This window comes from Orcinus orca, chromosome 5 (genome assembly GCF_937001465.1).
Source record: "Orcinus orca chromosome 5, mOrcOrc1.1, whole genome shotgun sequence".
NCBI classification, from domain to species: domain Eukaryota; kingdom Metazoa; phylum Chordata; class Mammalia; order Artiodactyla; family Delphinidae; genus Orcinus; species Orcinus orca.
In genome coordinates this window covers 134,426,025-134,445,153 of record NC_064563.1, presented here as the reverse complement: position 1 = coordinate 134,445,153, position 19,129 = coordinate 134,426,025, and the positions used below count along the sequence as shown (strand labels likewise).

The 19,129-nt window shown below is 39.7% G+C and overlaps 1 protein-coding gene across 8 annotated transcripts in view; it reads left to right on the top strand.

Moving 5' to 3' along the window:
• The first annotated feature begins 385 nt into the window (after window positions 1-385).
• Window positions 386-19,129, top strand: part of GRIK1 (glutamate ionotropic receptor kainate type subunit 1) — a 426,140-nt gene continuing 407,396 nt past the window's right edge. For 2 of the 8 annotated variants that reach the window (XM_033418172.2, XM_049710494.1), the window contains exon 1: window positions 388-1,277. In XM_033418172.2, coding sequence (XP_033274063.1) covers window positions 1,160-1,277 — 118 coding nt within the window. In that variant the 5' untranslated portion in view covers window positions 388-1,159. Of the gene's footprint in view, window positions 1,278-19,129 lie in introns of all 8 variants that reach the window. The other 6 variants (XM_033418173.2, XM_033418174.2, XM_004264500.3 and 3 more) reach the window with 6 other exon arrangements.

The window sequence follows — 19,129 nt, the reverse complement described above, 5'->3', positions numbered from 1 at the left end:
CTCTCTTCCAGCGTTCAAACGTGACAGTCAAAAGAAATCAAGAAAAGGAGCGGTGCTGGAAGCTGCCTCTTTCCCAGTTCTGCACGTGTAAATGGAAGCAATTTACAAGAGATTATCTTGGGTCTGAATAGGAAAGAAGGCACTTTAATCTTAGAGGGCTGAAAGTATCTCATTTTTCTCCTCTTCCTCCTCCTTTTCTTCATCTTTGCCAGAGTTGAAATAAGAGCTCCTCTATTCTCTGAATACTGGCGTCCGAGATGGCGATTTTCCATCAAGTGATGGGAAGAGTCGTAGTTGGCCATCTCTACGACCCCCCCAACAGGCGCACGGGGACATTACCAAGGAAGCTCCTCTGCTACTCACAGCCCACAACAGAGGCTGCCTTTGCTCTGACCAGCAGGTTAAATTTTCTGTCTTCAGGATGCAATACTCAATAGACTTTCCAGCATCACAGCGCAAAGTTGAGGGAGACGGAGAATGTGCGTGCGTGTGTGCGTATATGAGTGTCTGGATCAGTGTATTGGAGCGGGCAGTAAATAAAGGCTGGGGCCAGCGAGGGGAAGAGGAAAGCAAGAATTGAGAAGCAAAAGCGTGGCTCGGATCCTAGTGAACCTGCTGGAGCTCCTCCGGCTTTTGCTCAGAGCCCCTGCACCAACTCACCCAGTACCCCCTCTCCTTCCTCCTTCGCCTTCTCTCCCCCTTTCCCCTCCTTGTCTCGTTGCACCCTCCACCTACCCTCCCCCGCCCCCTCCACTTTCTCATCTGACCAGAGGACGAATGAGTGAGGCGTTCCAGCAAATTGGGGCAGCAACTTTCCTCAGCTGGTCTCCCGGCTCCGGGAGCAGTTGCGCCCTGCTTCCCCGCTGTCTGCGGCCCATGGAGGAGGAGGGGGAGCCGCAGCAGTGATGGGCTAGCGGCAGAAACGAGAAGCCAGCCCCGAGCGAGCCCAACGTCGCCAGCCAGCTCCGCGTTCCCACGCCGGTTCCCTCAATCTCTTTCCGGGGGGCTGGCGCAGGCGGAGGTGGGGTAGGGTGAGGCGCGCAGGGTGCAAACGGGGAGCATCCCAGGGAGGATGAGGCGGGGACCCGACCTGAGCGGGCTGCCTCTCGAGGGCGTGCGACAGCGGCTGGGTCTGGGCAGGAATTAAGAAGCTGGGAAGATGGAGCGCCGCACACTCCTCGCGCAGCCCGGGCTCTGGACCAGGGACACCAGCTGGGCGCTTCTCTATTTCCTCTGCTACGTCCTCCCCCAGACGGCTCCTCAAGTACTCAGGATCGGTGAGTGAAACCCGGGGAACGCTCCAGGCTGCCGAGAGGCTCGGGGGATGTGCTTTCTCACCGCGGCCAGCGCGGGCTCCGCGGATCCCGGGCGAGGCAGTGCGCGTAGGCGCGGGGGCAGGAGCTGGGGGGAGTAGAAGTCAGCTCACCCGGGAGGCTCCAGGAGAGAAGTCTCGTCACAGCTTCTCTCCTGGCGAGTGCCGGGCTTCCCCGCGAGGTACGGTTGGCGGGTTTTTTAATCTGGGCTCCAGACGCGCGGGCAAGAGAACAAGGGTTCGAGACTCTCCTGCACAGGTATCCTACTCTGGGTGTGGGGTCGCGCGTGGCTACAGCCAGTCGGTTTGGGAGCGGAGATGCGCTCTCCCCTTCACCTCGGTGGGCGTCGCGCTGTCCAGATCCGCCGCCCGGGTCCCCGGCAACCGGGTCTCTGGGTACTCGCGGGCATGCCCAGATCTCAGGAGTAGAATTTGGGGACCACGAGGGATGCGAGGACTTCCCTGAGCCTGCTAGCCCCGATCCTCCAAGTTTTTATCCTTAAGTTGGGTTCTTCCACAAGGAGTCTCCAAAGTCTGGAGGATTCCATTAGAGTTGGGCAGAGTCGGGATCTTACTTCTGACTGAGGGTTCCAGGAGTAGGGAGGACCGTCAAGTCAGTGCCGTAAGCCGGTACCTAAGTTTTCCACTTGCTCCCCAATCTGTCCTGCCAGCCTGCCACTGAGTATGATTCAGACCCGTCAAGGTAACTCCCTGGAAGACTCTGGACTTCCGTCTCGAGGGGGGGCGGTGGTGGGAATAAAAAGAGACTGGAAAACTAAATGTAGGAATCCCGGGGCAGCCTAAAGCGGGTGAAAGGCAAGCTCAGTAACAAGAGAGAGGGTGGGAATTTTGCTAGTCTGTGGATTCAGATACCTAAATGCACCCACCACCAGGGTTTGGTCTCTGGAGGCACCGAGCGATTTCTGAGCAGCATTTTGGGTTGAAAAGCTCTTTGACTACTTTAGTGTTCTCCCTTGCAAACTAAACCCAATTTCTATTCCTTTAGGCTCAGTTTGTCCTTTTCCCCCAACCCACTGTGCTTCTTAAAGACCCAGTGAGCGAGGAGAGCCACAGGTGAAGTCTTGACACCACACCACACGGGGCTCCCAGCTTCGCCAGTTTCTCACGTTAGGCACCAAGAGTGAAGTCCTCACGTCTGAGGGCTTCTAACTCATAACATTTCCAGGAACTGACAGAAAGTGCACTCTTTACTGACTCCTCTAAGTGGCTGAAATTTCTCAGTAACTTTGTTAGTTCCGACCTGCAATTGAAGAACCTCTTTCCAAAGATTCAGAACGTAGTTCCTGTCACTGAATATGCCGATTTAAAAAAAAAAAAGAAAAAAAACATAGAAGTTTACTACGCTGAAGTGCATTTTCTCTAGGCACGTGGGATCTGAGTTTCAAGGAAAGAAAGGTTCTCAAATACTAACTTTTACTGCAGACATCTTTTTCTAGACTAATGATAATGTACATTTTGGTGGTTAATTTAGACTGTTCATTTAAAAGGTCCCAAAGTATTCCTTTTACAAAAAACATACCACTCATAATTAAAATATCCTTCACCTTAGATATGTTCTAACCTTAAAATCCTTTTTTCTTTCTTTTTTTTTTCCTTTTCTTTTCTTTTCTTTTTTTTTTTTGGATGCGATCAACCCTACACACTCTGGTAACAAAATTCCTGTGGACAACATGAAGTAAACAATCAGTGTGTTACAGCTTACAATGTTCATTAACTTAATTGGTGCTTTGCATATATTTTATTTTATTTATTATTTTAACCTCTTTATAGGAGTATAACTGCTTTACAATGGTGTGTTACTTTCTGCTTTATAACAAAGTGAATCAGCTATGTGTATACATTTATCCCCATATCCCCTCCCTCCTACATCTCACTCCCACCCTCTCTATCCCACCCCTCTAGATGGTCACAAAGAACTGTGCTATGTGGCTGCTTCCTACTAGCTATCTATTATACATTTGGTAGTGTATATACGTCCAACCTACTCTCTCACTTCGTCCCAGCTTACCCTTCCCTCTCCCTGTGTCCTCAAGTTCATTCTCTAGGTCTGACTCTTTATTCCTGTCCTTCTCCTAGGTTTTTCAGAACCATTTTTCTTTCTTTCCTTTTTTTTTTCTTTTTAGATACCATATATATGTGTTAGCTTACAGTATTTGTTTTTCTCTTTCTGACTTACTTCACTCTGTATGACAGACTCTAGGTCGATCCAACTCACTACAAATGACCCAGTTTCATTCCTTTTTATGGCTGAGTAATATTCCATTGTATATATGTGCACATCATCTTTATCCATGCATCTGTTGATGGACACTTAGGTTGCTTCCATGTCCTGGCTATTATAAATAGAGCTGCAATGAACATTGTGGTGAAATTTTTGAATTATGGTTTTCTCAGGGTATATGCCCAGTAGTGGGATTTCTGGGTCATATGGTAGTTCTATTTTTTAGATTTTTAAGGAACCTCCATACTGTTCTCCATAGTGGCTGTACCAATTTAAATTCCCACCAACAGGGCAAGAGGGTTCCCTTTTCTCCACACACTTTCCAGCATTTATTGTCTGTAGATTTTTTGATGATGGCCATTTTGACTGGTGTGGAGTGATACCTCATTGTAGTTTTGATTTGCATTTCTCTAATGATTAGTGATGTTGAGCATCCTTTCATGTGCTTCTTTCCCATCTGTATATCTTCTTTGGAGAAATGCCTATTTAGGTCTTCTGCCCATTTTTTGATTGCATTGTTTGTTTTTTGATATTGAGCTGCATGAGCTGCTTGTAAATTTTGGAGATTAATCATTTGTCTGTTGCTTCATTTGCAAAATTTTCTCCCATTCTGAGGCATGCCTTTTCGTCTTTTTTATGATTTCCTTTGCAGTGTAAAAGCTTTTAATTTTCATTAGGTCCCATTTGTTTATTTTTATTTTTATTTCCATTTGTCTAAGAGGTGGGTCAAAAAGGATCTTGCTGTGATTCATGTCATAGAGTGCTCTGTCTATGTTTTCCTCTAAGAGATTTCTAGTGTCTGGCCTTACATTTACGTCTTTAATCCATTTTGAGTTTATTTTTGTGTATGGTGTTAGGGAGTGTCCTAATTTCATTCTTTTACATGTAGCTGTCCAGTTTTCCCAGCACGACTTATTGAAGAAGCTGTCTTTTCTCCATTGTATATTCTTGCCTCCTTTATCAAAATAAGTTGACCATATATGCATGGGTTTATCTCTGGGCTTTCTATCCTGTTCCATTGATCTATATTTCTGTTTTTGTGCCAGTACCATACTGTCTTGATTACTGTAGCTTTGTAATATAGTCTGAAGTCCAGGCCTCCAGCTCTGTATTTCTTTCTCAAGCTTCCTTTGGTTATTTGCGGTCTTTTCCATTTCCATAGAAATTGTAAAATTTTTGGTTCTAGTTCTGTGAAAAATGCCATTGGTGGTTTGTTATCAATTGCAATGAATCTGTAGATTGCTTTGGGTAGTAGAGTCATTTTCACAATGTTGAGTCTTCAAATCCAAGAACATGGTATATCTCTCCATCTGTTTGTATCATCTTTAATTTCTTTCATCAATGTCTTATAGTTTTCTGCATACAGGTCTTTTGTCTCCTTAGGTAGGGTTATTCCTAGGTATTTTATTCTTTTTGTTGCAATGGCAAATGGGAGTGTTTCCTTAATTTCTCTTTCAGATTTTTCATCATTAGTGTATAGGAATGCAAGAGATTTCTGTGCATTAATTTTGTATCCTGCTACTTTACCAAATTCTTGATTAGCTCTAGAAGTTTTCTAGTAACATCTTTAGGATTCTCTAAGTATAGTATCATGTCAGCTGCAAAGAGTGATGGCTTTACTTCTTCCTTTCCTATTTGGATTCCTTTTACCTCTTTCTCTTCTCTGACTGCTGTAGCTAAAACTTCCAATACTAGGTTGAATAATAGTGGTGAGAGTGGACAACCTTGTCTTGTTCCTGATCTTAGAGGAAATGGTTTCAGTTTTTCACCATTGAGAATGATGTTTGCTGTAGGTTTGCCATATATGGCCTTTATCTGTTGAGGTAAGTTCCCTCTATGCCTACTTTCTGGAGGGCTTTTATCCTAAATAGGTGTTGAATTTTGTCTAAAGCTTTTTCTGCATCTATTGAGATGATCATATGGTTTTTCTCCTTCAGTTTGTTAATATGGTTTATCACATTGATTTGGGTATATTCAAGATTCCTTGCATTCCTGGGAAAAATGATATTTGATCATGGTGTATGATCCTTTTAATGTGCTGTTGGATTCTCTTTGCTAGTATTTTGTTGAGGATTTTTGCATCTATATTCATCAGTGATATTGACCTGTAATTTTCTTTCTTTGTTACATCTTTGTCTGGTTGGCCTCATAGAATGAGTTTGGGAGTGTTTCTACCTCTGCTATATTTTGGAAGAGTTTGAGAAGGATAGATGTTACCTCTTCTCTAAATTTTTGAAGGAATTCACCTGTGAAGCCATCTGGTCCTGGGCTTTTGTCTGTTGGAAGGTTTTTAATCACAGTCTTAATTCCATTGCTTGTGATTGGTGTATTTATATTTTCTATTTCTTCCTGGTTCAGTCTCAGAAGTTTGTGCTTTTCTAAGAATTTGTCCATTCCATCCAGGTTGTCAATTTTTTGGCATATAGTTGCCTGTAGTAATCTTTCATGATCCTTTGTATTTCTCCAGTGTCAGTTGTTACTTCTCCTTTTTCATTTCTAATTCTGTTGATTTGAATCTTCCTACTTTTTTTTTCTTGATGTGTCTGTCTAGTGGTTTATCAATTTTGTTTTTCTTCTCAAAGAACCAGCTTTTAGTTTAATTGATCTTTGCTCTTTTTCCTTCATTTCTTTTTTATTTATTTCTGATCTGATCTTTATGATTACTTTCCTTCTGCTAACTTTGGGGTTTTTTGTTCTTTCTCTAATTGCTTTAGGTGTAAGGTTAGGTTATTTATTTCAGATGTTTCTTGTTTCTTAAGGTAGGACTGTATTGCTATAAACTTCCTTCATTGAACTGCTTGTGCTGCATCCCATAAGTTTTGGGTCATCATGTTTTCATTGTCCTTTGTTTCTAGGTATTTTTTGATTTCCTCTTTGATTTCTTCAGTGATCTCTTTGTTATTAAGTAGTGTATTGTTTAGCCTCCATGTGTTTTTATTTTTTACAGATTTTTTTCTGTAATTGCTATCTAGTCTCATAGCATGTGGTCTGAAAAGACACTTGATACAATTTCAATTTTCTTACATGTACCAAGGCTTGATTTGTGACCTAAGATATGACCTATCCTGGGGAATATTCCATGAACACTTGAAAAGAATGTGTATTCTGTTGTTTTTGGATGGAATGTCTTATAAAAATCAATTAAATCCATCTTGTTTAACGTATCATTTAAAGCTTGTGTTTCCTTATTTATTTTCATTTTGGATGATCTGTCCATTGGTGAAAGTGGGGTGTTAAAGTCCAGTACTATGATTATGTTAATGTTGATTTGCCTTTTTATGGCTGTTAGCATTTGCCTTAAGTACTGAGGTGCTCCTATGTTGGGTACATAAATATTTACAGTTGTTATATTTTCTTCCCGGATTGATCCCTTGATCATTATGTAGTGTCCTTCTTCTTGTCTTGTAATAGTCTTCATTTTAAAGTCTATTTTGTCTGATATGAGAATTGCTACTCCAGCTTTCTTCTGATTTCCATTTGTAATGAATATCTTTTTCCATCCCCTCACTTTCAGTCTGTATGTGTCCCTAGGAAGTGGGTCTCTTGTAGACAGCATATATATGGGTCTGTTTTTGTATCCATTTAACCAGTCTATGTCTTTTGGTTAGAGAATTTAATACATTTATATTTAAGGTACTTATCAATATGTAGGTTCCTATTACCATTTTTTTCTTTGATTTGAGTTTGTTATTGTAAGTCTTTTCCTTCTCTTGTGTTTCCTACCTAGAGAAGTCCCTTCAGCATTTGTTGTAAAGCTGGTTTTGTGGTGCTGAATTCTCTTACCTTTTGCTTGTCTGTAAAGGTTTTAATTTCTCTGTTAAATCTGAATGAGATCCTTGCTGGGTAGAGTAATCTTGACTGTAGGTTTTTCCCTCTCATCACTTTAAATATGTCCTGCCACTCCAGTCTGGCTTGTAGAGTTTCTGCTGAATGATCAGCTGCTAACCTTGTGGATATTCCCTTGTATGTCATTTGTTGTTTTTCCCTTGCTGCTTTTAATATTTTTTCTTTGTATTTAATTTTTGATAGTTTGATTAATATGTGTCTTGGCATGTTTCTCCCTGGATTTGTCCTGTATGGGACTCTCTGTGCTTCCTGGGCTTGATTGACTGTTTCTTTTCTCATGTTAGGGAAGTTTTCACCTATAATCTCTTCAAATATTTTCTCAGTCCCTTTCTTTTTCTCTTCCTCTTTTGGGACCCCTATAATTCGAATGTTGGTGTGTTTAATGTTGTCCCAGATGTCTCTGAGACCATCCTCCATTCTTTTCATTCTTTTTTCTTTATTCTGCTCTGTGGTCATTATTTCCACTATTTTATCTTCCAGGTTACTTATCCGTTCATCTCCCTCAATTATTCTGCTTTTGATTTCTTCTAGAGAATTTTTAATTTCATTTATTGTGTTGTTCATCTTTGTTTATTTGCTCTTTTGTTCTTCTAAGTCCTTGTTAAACGTTTCTTGTATTTTATCCATTCTATTTCCAAGATTTTGGATCATGTTTACTATCATTACTCTGAATTCTTTTTCAGGTAGACTGCCTATTTCCTCTTCATTTGTTTGGTCTGGTGGGTTTTTACCTTGCTCCTTCATCTGCTGTGTGTTTCTCTGTCTTCTCATTTTGCTTAACTTACTGTGTTTGGTGTCTCCTCCTCACTGGCTGCAGGTTCCCAGTTACTGCTATTTTTGGTGTCTGCCTCTAGTGGGTAAGGTTGATTCAGTGGGTTGTGTAGGCTTCCTGGTGGAGGGGACTGGTACCTGTGTTTTGGTGGATGAGACTGGATCTTGTCTTTCTGGTGGGCAGGAATGCATCTGGTGGTGTGTTTTGGGGTACCTGTGACCTTATTATGATTTTAGGCAGCCTCTCTGCTAATGGGTGGGGTTGTGTTCCTGTCTTGCTAGTTGTTTGGCATAGGGTGTCCAGCACTGTAGCTTGCTGGTCGTTGAGTGGAGCTGGGTCTTAGCATTGATATGGAGATCTCTGGGAGAGCTTTTGCTATTTGATGTTACATGGAGCTGGGAGGTCTTTGGTGAACCAATGTCCTGAACTCGGCTCCCCCACCTCAGAGGCACAGGCCTGACACCAGCCAGGGCACCAAGACCTGTCAGCCACATGGCTCAGAAGAAAAGGGAGGGAAAAAAAAGAAAGGAAGAAAAAATAATGAAATAAAATGAAGCTATTAAAATAAAAAAGTTATTAAAAATAAAAAAAATTAAAGTCCTTAGAGAAAGAAAGAAAGAAAAGAGCAAACAAGCCAAAAAACAAATCCACCAATGATAACAAGTGCTAAAAACTATACTAAAAAAAAAAAAAAAAAAAAAAAAAACCCAAACAGACAGAACCCAAAGACAAATGGTAAAAGCAAAGCTATACAGACAAAAACACCCAATGAAGCATACACATACACACTCACAAAAAGAGAAAAAGGGGAAAAAAAAATTTTATATATATATATATATATATATAAAGGAAGAGAGCAACCAAATCAGTAAACAAATCTACCAATGATAATAAACTCTAAATACTAAACTAAGATAAACATAAAACCGGAAACAAATTAGATGCAGAAAGCAAACCCCAAGTCTACATTTGCTCCCAAGTCCACTGCCTCCATTTTGGGGTGATTTGTTGTCTATTCAGGTATTCCACAGATGCATGGTACATCAAATTGATTGTGGAGATTTAATCCGCTGCTCCTGAGGCTGCTGAGAGAAATTTCCCTTTCTCTTCTTTGTTCACACAGCTCCTGGGGTTCAGCTTTGGACGTGGCCCTGCCTCTGCGTGTAGGTCGCCTGAGGGCATCTGTTCTTTGCTCAGGCAGGAGAGGGTTAAAGTAGCAGCTGATTAGGGGACTCTGGTTCACTCAGGCCTGGGGGAGGGAGGGGTACGGATGCGGCGCGAGCCTGCAGCGGCAGAGGCCAGAGTGACATTGCACCAGCCTGTGGCGCACCATACGTTCTCCTGGGGAAGTTGTTCCTGGATCCCGGGACCCTGGCAGTGGCAGGCTGCACAGGCTCCCGGGAGGGGCGGTGTGGATAATGACCTGTGTTGGCACACAAGCTTCTTGGTGGTGGCAGCAGCAGCCTTAGCGTCTCATGCCCGTCTCTGGGGTCCGCGCTGATAGCCGCGGCTCACGCCCGTCTCTGGAGCTCGTTTTGGCGGTGCTCTGAATCTTCTCTCCTCGCGCACCAGGAAACAATGGTCTCTTACCTCTTTGGCAGTTGCAGACCTTTTCCTGTACTCCCTACTGGCTAGCCCTGGCACACTAGCCCCTTCAGGCTGTGTTCACGCCGCCAACCCCAGTCCTCTCCCTGTGCTCCGACTGAAGCCCGAGCCTCAGCTCCCAGCTGCTCGCCCCCGCGGGTGAGCAGACAAGCCTCTCGGGCTGGTGAGTGCTGGTCGGCACCCATCCTCTGTGTGGGAATCTTTCCGCTTTGCCCACTGCACCCCTGTTGCTGTGCTCTCCTCCGTGGCTCCGAAGCTTCCCCCCTCCACCACCCGCAGTCTCCACCCGCGAAGGGCCTTCCTAGTGTGTGGAAACCTCACAGCTCCCTCCCACTGGTGCAGGTCCCATTCCTATTCTTTTGTCTCTGTTTTTCCTTTTTTCTTTTGCCCTACCCAGGTACGTGGGGAGTTTCTTTCCTTTTGGGAAGTCTGAGGTCTTCTGCCAGCGTTCAGTAGGTGTTCTGTAGGAGTTGTTCCAAAAGTAGATGTATATCTGATGTATTTGTGGGGAGGAAGGTGATCTCCACGTGTAACTCCTCCACCATCTTGGAGTCCTCTCTATATTTTATATATTAAAAAAAAGACAAATCTATACATACTCGAACAAGATATGTCAGCCAACAGCCCTCCTTTTTGTACAATAAACTTTAGATAGAATTTTCCTCCCCTACATTACCCAAATCTAATGGAGTTCCAGGAAAGGGTGAGAAATGATGTTTTAAGACATATCTATGCACAGATCTGAGTACATATCTGAGCTCCATGCAATGGAGCTCATCCATTTAAAAGTAGTTTTCAAAGTGAAAACAACCCAGCATGATTCACTGACCTTAAAATATATGCTACACTATAATGAGATTTCCTTTTTCTAAATGGGAGCCAAACTGCATAAAGTAAAATTGCAAGGCCTGGTGCTGTTTATGTGCAGTACAAACATCTTACTCCTTCTGGCTCTTAGTGACCTGTGCTTGGCATGAACACCACCCTGTATATACCTAAGGACTATGCTTACTTTTATTTTATTTTATTTTTTAAACATTTATTGGAGTATAATTGCTTTACAATGGTGTGTTAGTTTCTGCTGTATAACAAAGTGAATCAGTTATACATATACATATGTTCCCATATCTCTTCCCTCTTGCATCTCCCTCCCAACCTCCCTATCCCACCCCTCTAGGTGGTCACAAAGCACCGAGCTGATCTCCCTGTGCTATGTGGCTGCTTCCCACTAGCTATCTATTTTACCTTAGGTAGTGTATATATGTCCGTGTCACTCTCTCATTTTGTCTCAGCTTACCCTTCCCCCTCCCCATGTCCTCATGTCTGTTCTCTTTCAGCACCATGGAAACCAGCTTTAGTTCAGAGGAAACATGCCTCTCTACAGTGAGTTTCTTATGTCAGTCAAGTCTAATATTGAATACGAAATATCAAAGGAGTTGGGGACTGAGCAAGTGTGTGTGTGTGTGTGTGTGTGTCTGTGTCTGTGTGTGTGTGTGTGTTGAGGGAAGGAAAGAGAATAATTGAAATCCTTTATTTTTCATCTCTTTCTCTTTCTAACAAACCATTAACCAACCAACCAACAAAAAGGGGCTCTTGATTACTAATGTGCATTAATATTACAAGTGTTCCAGTAACTTAAAATAACCCAAGGTAAAGTACAACATAAATCTCTGGCACTTTGCACAGTGCTTACATAGAGAAGGCACTTGAATCTTGAATGAATTAATTACAGGTCTACTTCTCTTGCAAAAGTGGCTGCTTAAACTTCAGCCATTGAGAAAAAAGTGAATCTCTTGCAAAAATGTCTGCTTAAACTTCAACCATTGAGAAAAAAGTGAATGAAAGGTATAAAATTTAAGGTAAAATTAATGCATCCTAAGCATTAGAGAGGTATTTGAACATATGCATGGTTCTCTCACATATTGTGGATGTCTGTTGAAAAGTTTAGAATCTTACACCACAGCTTATAGTCATGAAGGGAGTTCTATAGGATAGAGGGGCCCTAAGCATTATTACTAACTACACTCCAAAGGTTTCCCAGCAGCCAGCATGGAAGAGAAATATGGCTGGCTTCTGGAAAATATCTACAAGATGCTGGGGTTATTCCTGTCTTTCTGTCTCATAGCCTAATATTTGTCAACAACAAATTAATCACACACACACACACACACACACACACACACACACACACACACACACTCTTCAGTCACAGACCTCTCTCTCACACGGCCAGACCCACCTAGCTAGGTCTAGGTGACCTGAGTAGATGGCAGTGTATCACCATTAGTGGATTAAAAAAAAAAAAAAAAAGAAACAATTCCATATGCATATGCAATTTCTGTGACAGATGTATCATATTTCTAATAATAATAGTAACAGAAAGATACATTTATATAGTATATTTTTATGCATCATTTTAGCATACACAATCACTGAGATGGTGGTTAAAGCATAGGATTTAAGAGTTAAGTGGTGGGTAGCCAGGCTTTCTGACACATGATTTGTTGTCAGAAAGCACAGGCTTGAGTCCCACCTCCAAGACTTACTAGATATGTGTCTCAGGGAGACATTCAATCTCACCAGGCTTTTGTTTTGCATCTGAAAAATCAAATTAAAGCAATTGCAACATCACAATGTCATTGGTAAGAGTACAGAAAATACACTATGCAAGGGATTTAAGCAGTCTATGGATTCACGAGCTGCATTATAATTGTTTTGTTGCTCTGTTTTTACTTTTTAAAATTATTATCATTGAAATTTTCTTCCTCAACAGGGACTTAATAGTTAATGTGGTATATTTTATGACCCTTAATATTTCTGAGCCCAGATCTCTTCATCTGTGAATTAGCAGTAATGATATCTGCCTTCCCTATTTCACAGGGGAGGATCAAATAAACTAATTTTTGTTATTTGCAAACAAACCACTAAATAAATACAATGTATTACTATTATGTAAGTAAATATAGTGTGCAAAGAGAAATACTGTGGAAATTTATATGAATAGCATGGAAGTTTAAATGGCAATATAATTGTTCAAACGTTTTTATCTCCTTAAGAGAGATCCAGATGTATTTTATTTCAATCATCAAGTTGGCTGTAGCATCATTTTTTAAATATTTAATCCTAATCACCTCCAAAGTTCCAAGTAACATTTACTACATATTTGTTCATATTTTTGCTTAAGTGTACAAAAGCTCACAACTTTATTCTTTAATCACTGAATTCTTTTGTCATTTTAATATTCATTCTTCATTCAACAGACAAATATTTATTAAGTGCTTACTCCCCTACCATGAACCAGACACATGCAGGACATGGCACAGTGAACAAAATGGGCAAACACATCTGCCCCCTTGATTCTTGTATTCTAGGGGTTTACAATCTATGTTACCACTGAAATTTTTCACTAGGCCTTCAATGCAGATACTTTTTATATTTTAATTTCAAATATTATTTGAAGAGAGTTTTCTGTTCATCTTGGAGCATTTTCCATTCATCTTCTGCCCTCAGTTGATTCTATCAATGGCATGCCAACATGGAATAAGTTCAAGCCTTCAAATGCACAGAGGACAGACAGAGTGGGTTCATGCTGTCAAACCTAGAGCAGGTTTGCCTCTGTTTAGGAAGATCTGTTTGGCATGAGGTAGATTTCACCCTGAGACAGCACGTTGGTCTCAACATTAACTTGAAAACTCCACTGACCCTGGGAGAAAAATCTGGGGGAGAAGCTATCTGATAGATGATGAAAAGAGAGTCTCTGGCTAATGTGAACATATTTCTGCAATGAGCAGATCTTTTGCCTTATTATTTTATATGCATAATTCACCTTTCTCTTTAGTATTGATTTTACACGTCTAATATTTACATTGTGTAGACCTGACCTGTAGCACTTTTCTTATATGGTTTCTAATCTACAGTTTTCATTGAGAAGACCATGACTTGGTGGCTTTGCCTACATTCAAGTGCTAGTTAGTAGAAATGCTGGGACTTGCAGCTAGACATTCTGATCTCAAGTTTCAAGCTCCTTGCATTAAATTATGCTGTATTGTGTATGGACTTGTGTATGTAGTTACGTAACAGTTTAAACTAAGCTGAAGTCAAATATCAGAGAAATGAACTGTTGCTCTTAGTTATTCAGAGGTAACTACATAAAGCAAAATTAATGTGATTTATAATTTGAGTATATTTTAGACAATTAGCAAAGAGGAAAGTTGGTATTATCTTTGGACTCTCCAGAATTTCTCTTTAAGAAGGGGTTAAGGAAGATCTAATCTAATCTAGTTGGAGGGGAAAGCTTATTACCTAATACTTAACCAACACACTGTTTTTAATTAGATTGTACACTTAATTCGAATGGTTTTGAAAGAATATTGATAGAGATAGTAGTGGTGGTGAGTTTCTATAGCCTCTTAATCCTCTTTTGTTAACAGACAATTATCCATATAATATATAAAATATTATTTATGTCCTAAAATTTTCCAGAAGTCATTTCAGTTCAGAGAAAGAATAATTGAGAACTCCAGGTAGAAAGGGATTCACATCTCTTTTTTTTAAGAAGTTTTTTTTTTTTTTTAAATCTATTTTGGCTGGGTTGGGTCTTCATTGCTGGGAGACGGCTTTCTCTAGTTGCGGCGAGCAGGGGCTACTCTTCCTTGCAGTGTGCAGGCTTCTCATTGCAGTGGCTTCTCTTGTTGTGGAGCATGGGCTCTAGGCACACGGGCTTCAGTAGTTGTGGAACGCAGGCTCAGTAGTTGTGGTGCATGGGCTTAGTTGCTCCGCGGCACGTGGGATCATCCGGGACCAGGGCTGGAACCCGTGTGCCCTGCATTGACAGGCAGATTCTTAACCACTGCGCCACCAGGGAAGTCCAAATTCACATGTTTAACTTCCTTTTTCTAATTGACTGACCTCGAGAAAATTACTGTGTGTGTTGTTGTTGTTAGGTATAGAAGGAGAAATAATAATAACAAACTCATGGGTTTATTGCAAAGAAGAAATGTGATATCATATGCAAAATGCATGGTCTGTGTTAGGGTTAATGAAGTTACTTCCCAATCTTTTTTTGGTTAATGAACAGGGTAGGAGTTTTGTGCTAAAAAATAATTTATTTGTCTGGTCAAGTAAGTGTGGGAAAATGCTCTCCCTTAGAGACTCATGAGGCAGGTTTGTATATTAAAAGCTCTTTGTAATTCTGAACAAAGAAATCTGTTTTGTTGTTGTTTAATCTGGTATATCCTACATTTTAATTATCAGAGGACCCTTACTTAAATCACAGCTATTAAGGTCCCACTGAACTCATGCTGCCCAGAACATATTTAAGGAAACACTGGACAATAAAACCATTGAAATGTCAATATATACACCAAAACTTACATGACCACACATCCTACTGCTTCTTCAGTCTCACCCAAATTCTGCCCACTCCCTAATTCAGAACTTTTTCACAAAGCTTTGAGTAGATTTAAAATGTTTAGTTACCTATTGTTCTCTATTATAAAGAAAATATTCTTAAAACCACATTACCTATTCTGAAGGAATATCATTTTTATTAGCTTAAAATGTGATATGGGCCCATTTTCTTGTTTTTGTTTTTACTAGACTTACTCTTTAACATTGTTTTAAATGGAAAAATATTATATTAGATAGATAATATATTTTCCAAGAATATAATTTGTAGTAAGTTAAAGTTCTATTTCTATTTAAAGTTCAAACTACTTATCTTTAAAATGTGTATCTGATTTTTTCAATTATAGATTTTCAAAGAGAAATGGAAACAGTTAAATTAAAAGGAATGTACACCAGCTACATGAACTAAATAAATTTCTCATCTTGCTTTTCTACTGAGATCAAGTTGTGATATTAAATTGGAAAAACCTAAACTCTTATTACATCAGCACTCCAATATTAGTAATTGTAAGTCAATTGGAAAAAATGGTTTATCGTGGAGCAGAAAAAAAAAAAAGTAAAGAGGTAAAAATATTCTATTTTTTATTCATGCCACTTGTAAACTACTAAAAAATAAAAACCTTTCCTATATGACTTGGGCAATATTTTACTCTCTTTTTGTTCTTATTCAAAATTTAGAGGTTTTTAAAACATGTAATTTTGTGTAATGTTATGTTAACACATTTATTAAATACAAGGTAAGATTAGTTACAAAGTGGATTTAAGAAACAATGACATTGACTAAATTAAGAGTAAACTCCTAGTAACCAAAAATCAATCTCACAGAAATACCATACAACAGTAAAAACACTTTCTTTTAACTCTTTAAATCCTTTTGATATGTTATTAGGTGCATTAGTTGACTAAATACTTTTGAAAGACTGGCTTATTTTACAGCTTTTGATGAATTACTAGTTTACTGCTATCCTGACTGGGGGAAGCAAAACACAAAATAAAATAAAATACAAAAGTCTATCAACCCTAAAATTTCAACTGAATAACGTTTCAAAAGGGCCTCTCCAATGCATATGTTATACTAGAACTTGTTTTTATTTAATAGAAATCCAATGATTAATTGTCACTATTATCATCAGTTATCAATTTGGAGACTGGAATTTCACTACCACTTACTATTTTTCTTAAAACATGCAAAAAGGAATGTATTAAAATGCATTATTTGTTACACTGAGCAAGTCCAAGATTATAGACTACATTAGGGTAAAACATGTATTTGATTGATTAAGACTCAACCTGTAAATGGGTTGGTACTCACAAACTATATTTTCTAGCTCTGTCAGCTGAGAAGACCTAAAAACAATGACACCCCAGTAGCAGTGAACACAACTAGCACCCAGGCACCCTTGTAGGAATGGACAATTGGGGGGCTAAAGAAAAAATATACATGATGATTCTAGAGCATCTTGTAATGCCAGAAAACTAAGTGGTCCAAAAAATCTCATTGATGGGAGTATGTTAAAGGCACACAGGCACCAAGTACTGGCTCCCAGTGGCCAAAGCTGAAATGATTTGAGCAACAAAATTTTTAAAAGTTGTACTGGATTATAACCAAAGTATAAAATAAATACTCATGAGTTCATACTGATATAAATAAATGATTAAATAAATAAATGGGGGAGGAGAGACATATCTCCCAAACAGAAGAGCCAAGTGATGAAGATCAGCATCACCTCGGATAAATCATATTGATAGTATTTACCTTTGATGTGATGGGATGCAAATGGCACTTTTCTTACCTCGTTTTCATCTCTTAAATCCAGATCCCCACTGTCTAATCATGAGAAAAACATCAGATCAATATCAATAGAAAGGCATTCTACAAAATACGTGGCCAATACTTACTAACATGTTCAAGGTCATAAAAAACAAAGTCTGAGAAACTGTCACCACCAAGAAGAGTCTAAGCAGATATGATAACTAAATGTAATGTGATGTTCTGAATGGGATCCTGAAAGAGAAAAAGAACATTATGTAAAAACTAGGAACATTTGAATAAAGATGGATACTACCTAATAATAGTGTATCAACACTGTCTCATTAATGTTAAATTCACCAAACTTATATAAAGGTGTGAATAACAGGAGAAACTGGATGTGGAGTATATGAGAACTCTCTACACTACCTTCTCAAATTGAATGTAAATCTAAAACTGTTCTAAAAACTAAATACATAGGGCTTCCCTGGTGGCACAGTGGTTGAGAGTCCACCTGCCGATGCAGAGGACACGGGTTCGTGCCCCGGTACAGGAAGATCCCACATGCCGCGGAGCGGGTGGGCCCGTGAGCCATGGCCACTGAGCCTGCGCATCCGGAGTCTGTGCTCCGCAATGGAAGAGGCCACAACAGTGAGAGGCCCACGTACCGCAAAAAAAAAATTAAAAATAATAAATAAATAAATACATAAAGTCTATTTAAAATAAAACAACCCTCAACCCATATCAAGATCTCTCCTGGGGACTTCCCTGGTGGCGCGGTGGTTGGGAATCCGCCTGCCAATTCGAGGAGCACGGGTTTGGGCCCTGGTCCGGGAGGGTCCCACATGCCGCAGAGCGACTGAGCCCGTGCGCCACAGCTGCTGAGCCTGCGCTCTGGAGCCCGTGAGCCACAACTGCTGAAGCCCGCGTGCCTAGAGCCCGTGCTCCACAACAAAAGAGGCCACAACAGTGAAGAACCTGCGCACCGCAACGAGGAACAGCCCCCGCTTGCTGAGGCCGGAGGAAGCTCGCGCGCAGCAGCGAAGACCCAATGCAGCAATAAATAAATAAATTAATTAATTAAAAAAAAGATCTCTTCTGCTGTTACAGTTCCTACCTACTCTGTATTACATAAAAGTCTATAACTAATTGCATCAAGGAAAATAGAAAAAACTATTCCATAAAATATGCTACATAAATAGTTTTCTAGAATATCATTAAAATAAAGACAATAGCATATAATGTCAGAAAATATCATTAAAAATAAACTTTATATAAAAATTGCTATCGATAAAATGCAATGGTTGTATGTCTGCTTTAGAATTCTGCAATGAGTTTGTAGAAAATCAGACATTAACTGTTTCTATCCATTAGTATCTAGGTTTTCAACTATTATATGTTTTTTGTACTTACTTAAACATAATTTAACTTTGAATATTGATTCAAGCATTGTAATATACTCTGCTAGAGGCAGTAAGTGCTGATGTCTTTGAACGAATACTCACAGTAAACTATTTGCACGATTCTTTTTCTTAGCAAAATTGTCTAAATATGCCTTTAAAAAATCAATATTTAATTCCCAGAGCCAATAGAGTACTATATAATTCAAATTGGGGAAAGGATGGTAATAATCAAGTGTTTTTCTCTTTTCATTGTGAAGACTCAATTACAACTTTTGAGGGTTTTCTTTTCTTTTTTTAAAATTTAAACTTCCAAAGTGTTGGATTGCATACTTTGGCAAAACATAAACAGAAGTTGCATTCTGATGACCTGTCTATGTTTATATTGTATAAGTTGTTATCATACTTCATCTCCTAAAAATGGATTGTTAGATAGAGCCATCTTTCCAGTCTAAAGGCAATATTTATTTGCCTAAGGCTGTTTCTGTGCATGCCCACTGAACTGGCAAAAGCCTTTATAAATGATTGTGGATCATCTAAATGATCAACAGGAGGGAATGGTTAAGAAAATAATAGTTTAAACTCAAGAAAGATCTATTAAATATAAACCTTATGATGAAATGTATGTATTAAAATGAAAAATGTTTAGAAAGTAATATATGGTTTTACATACCTTGAATTGGGAATGTATACAATTCATCCTTGCTTGTAGATAAGAACTAAAAGAATTAATGTGGAAAGAGGAAGCCCATTTGTTTTGTTAATACGGTGGAATTACAGGTGAATTTTTCTTTCA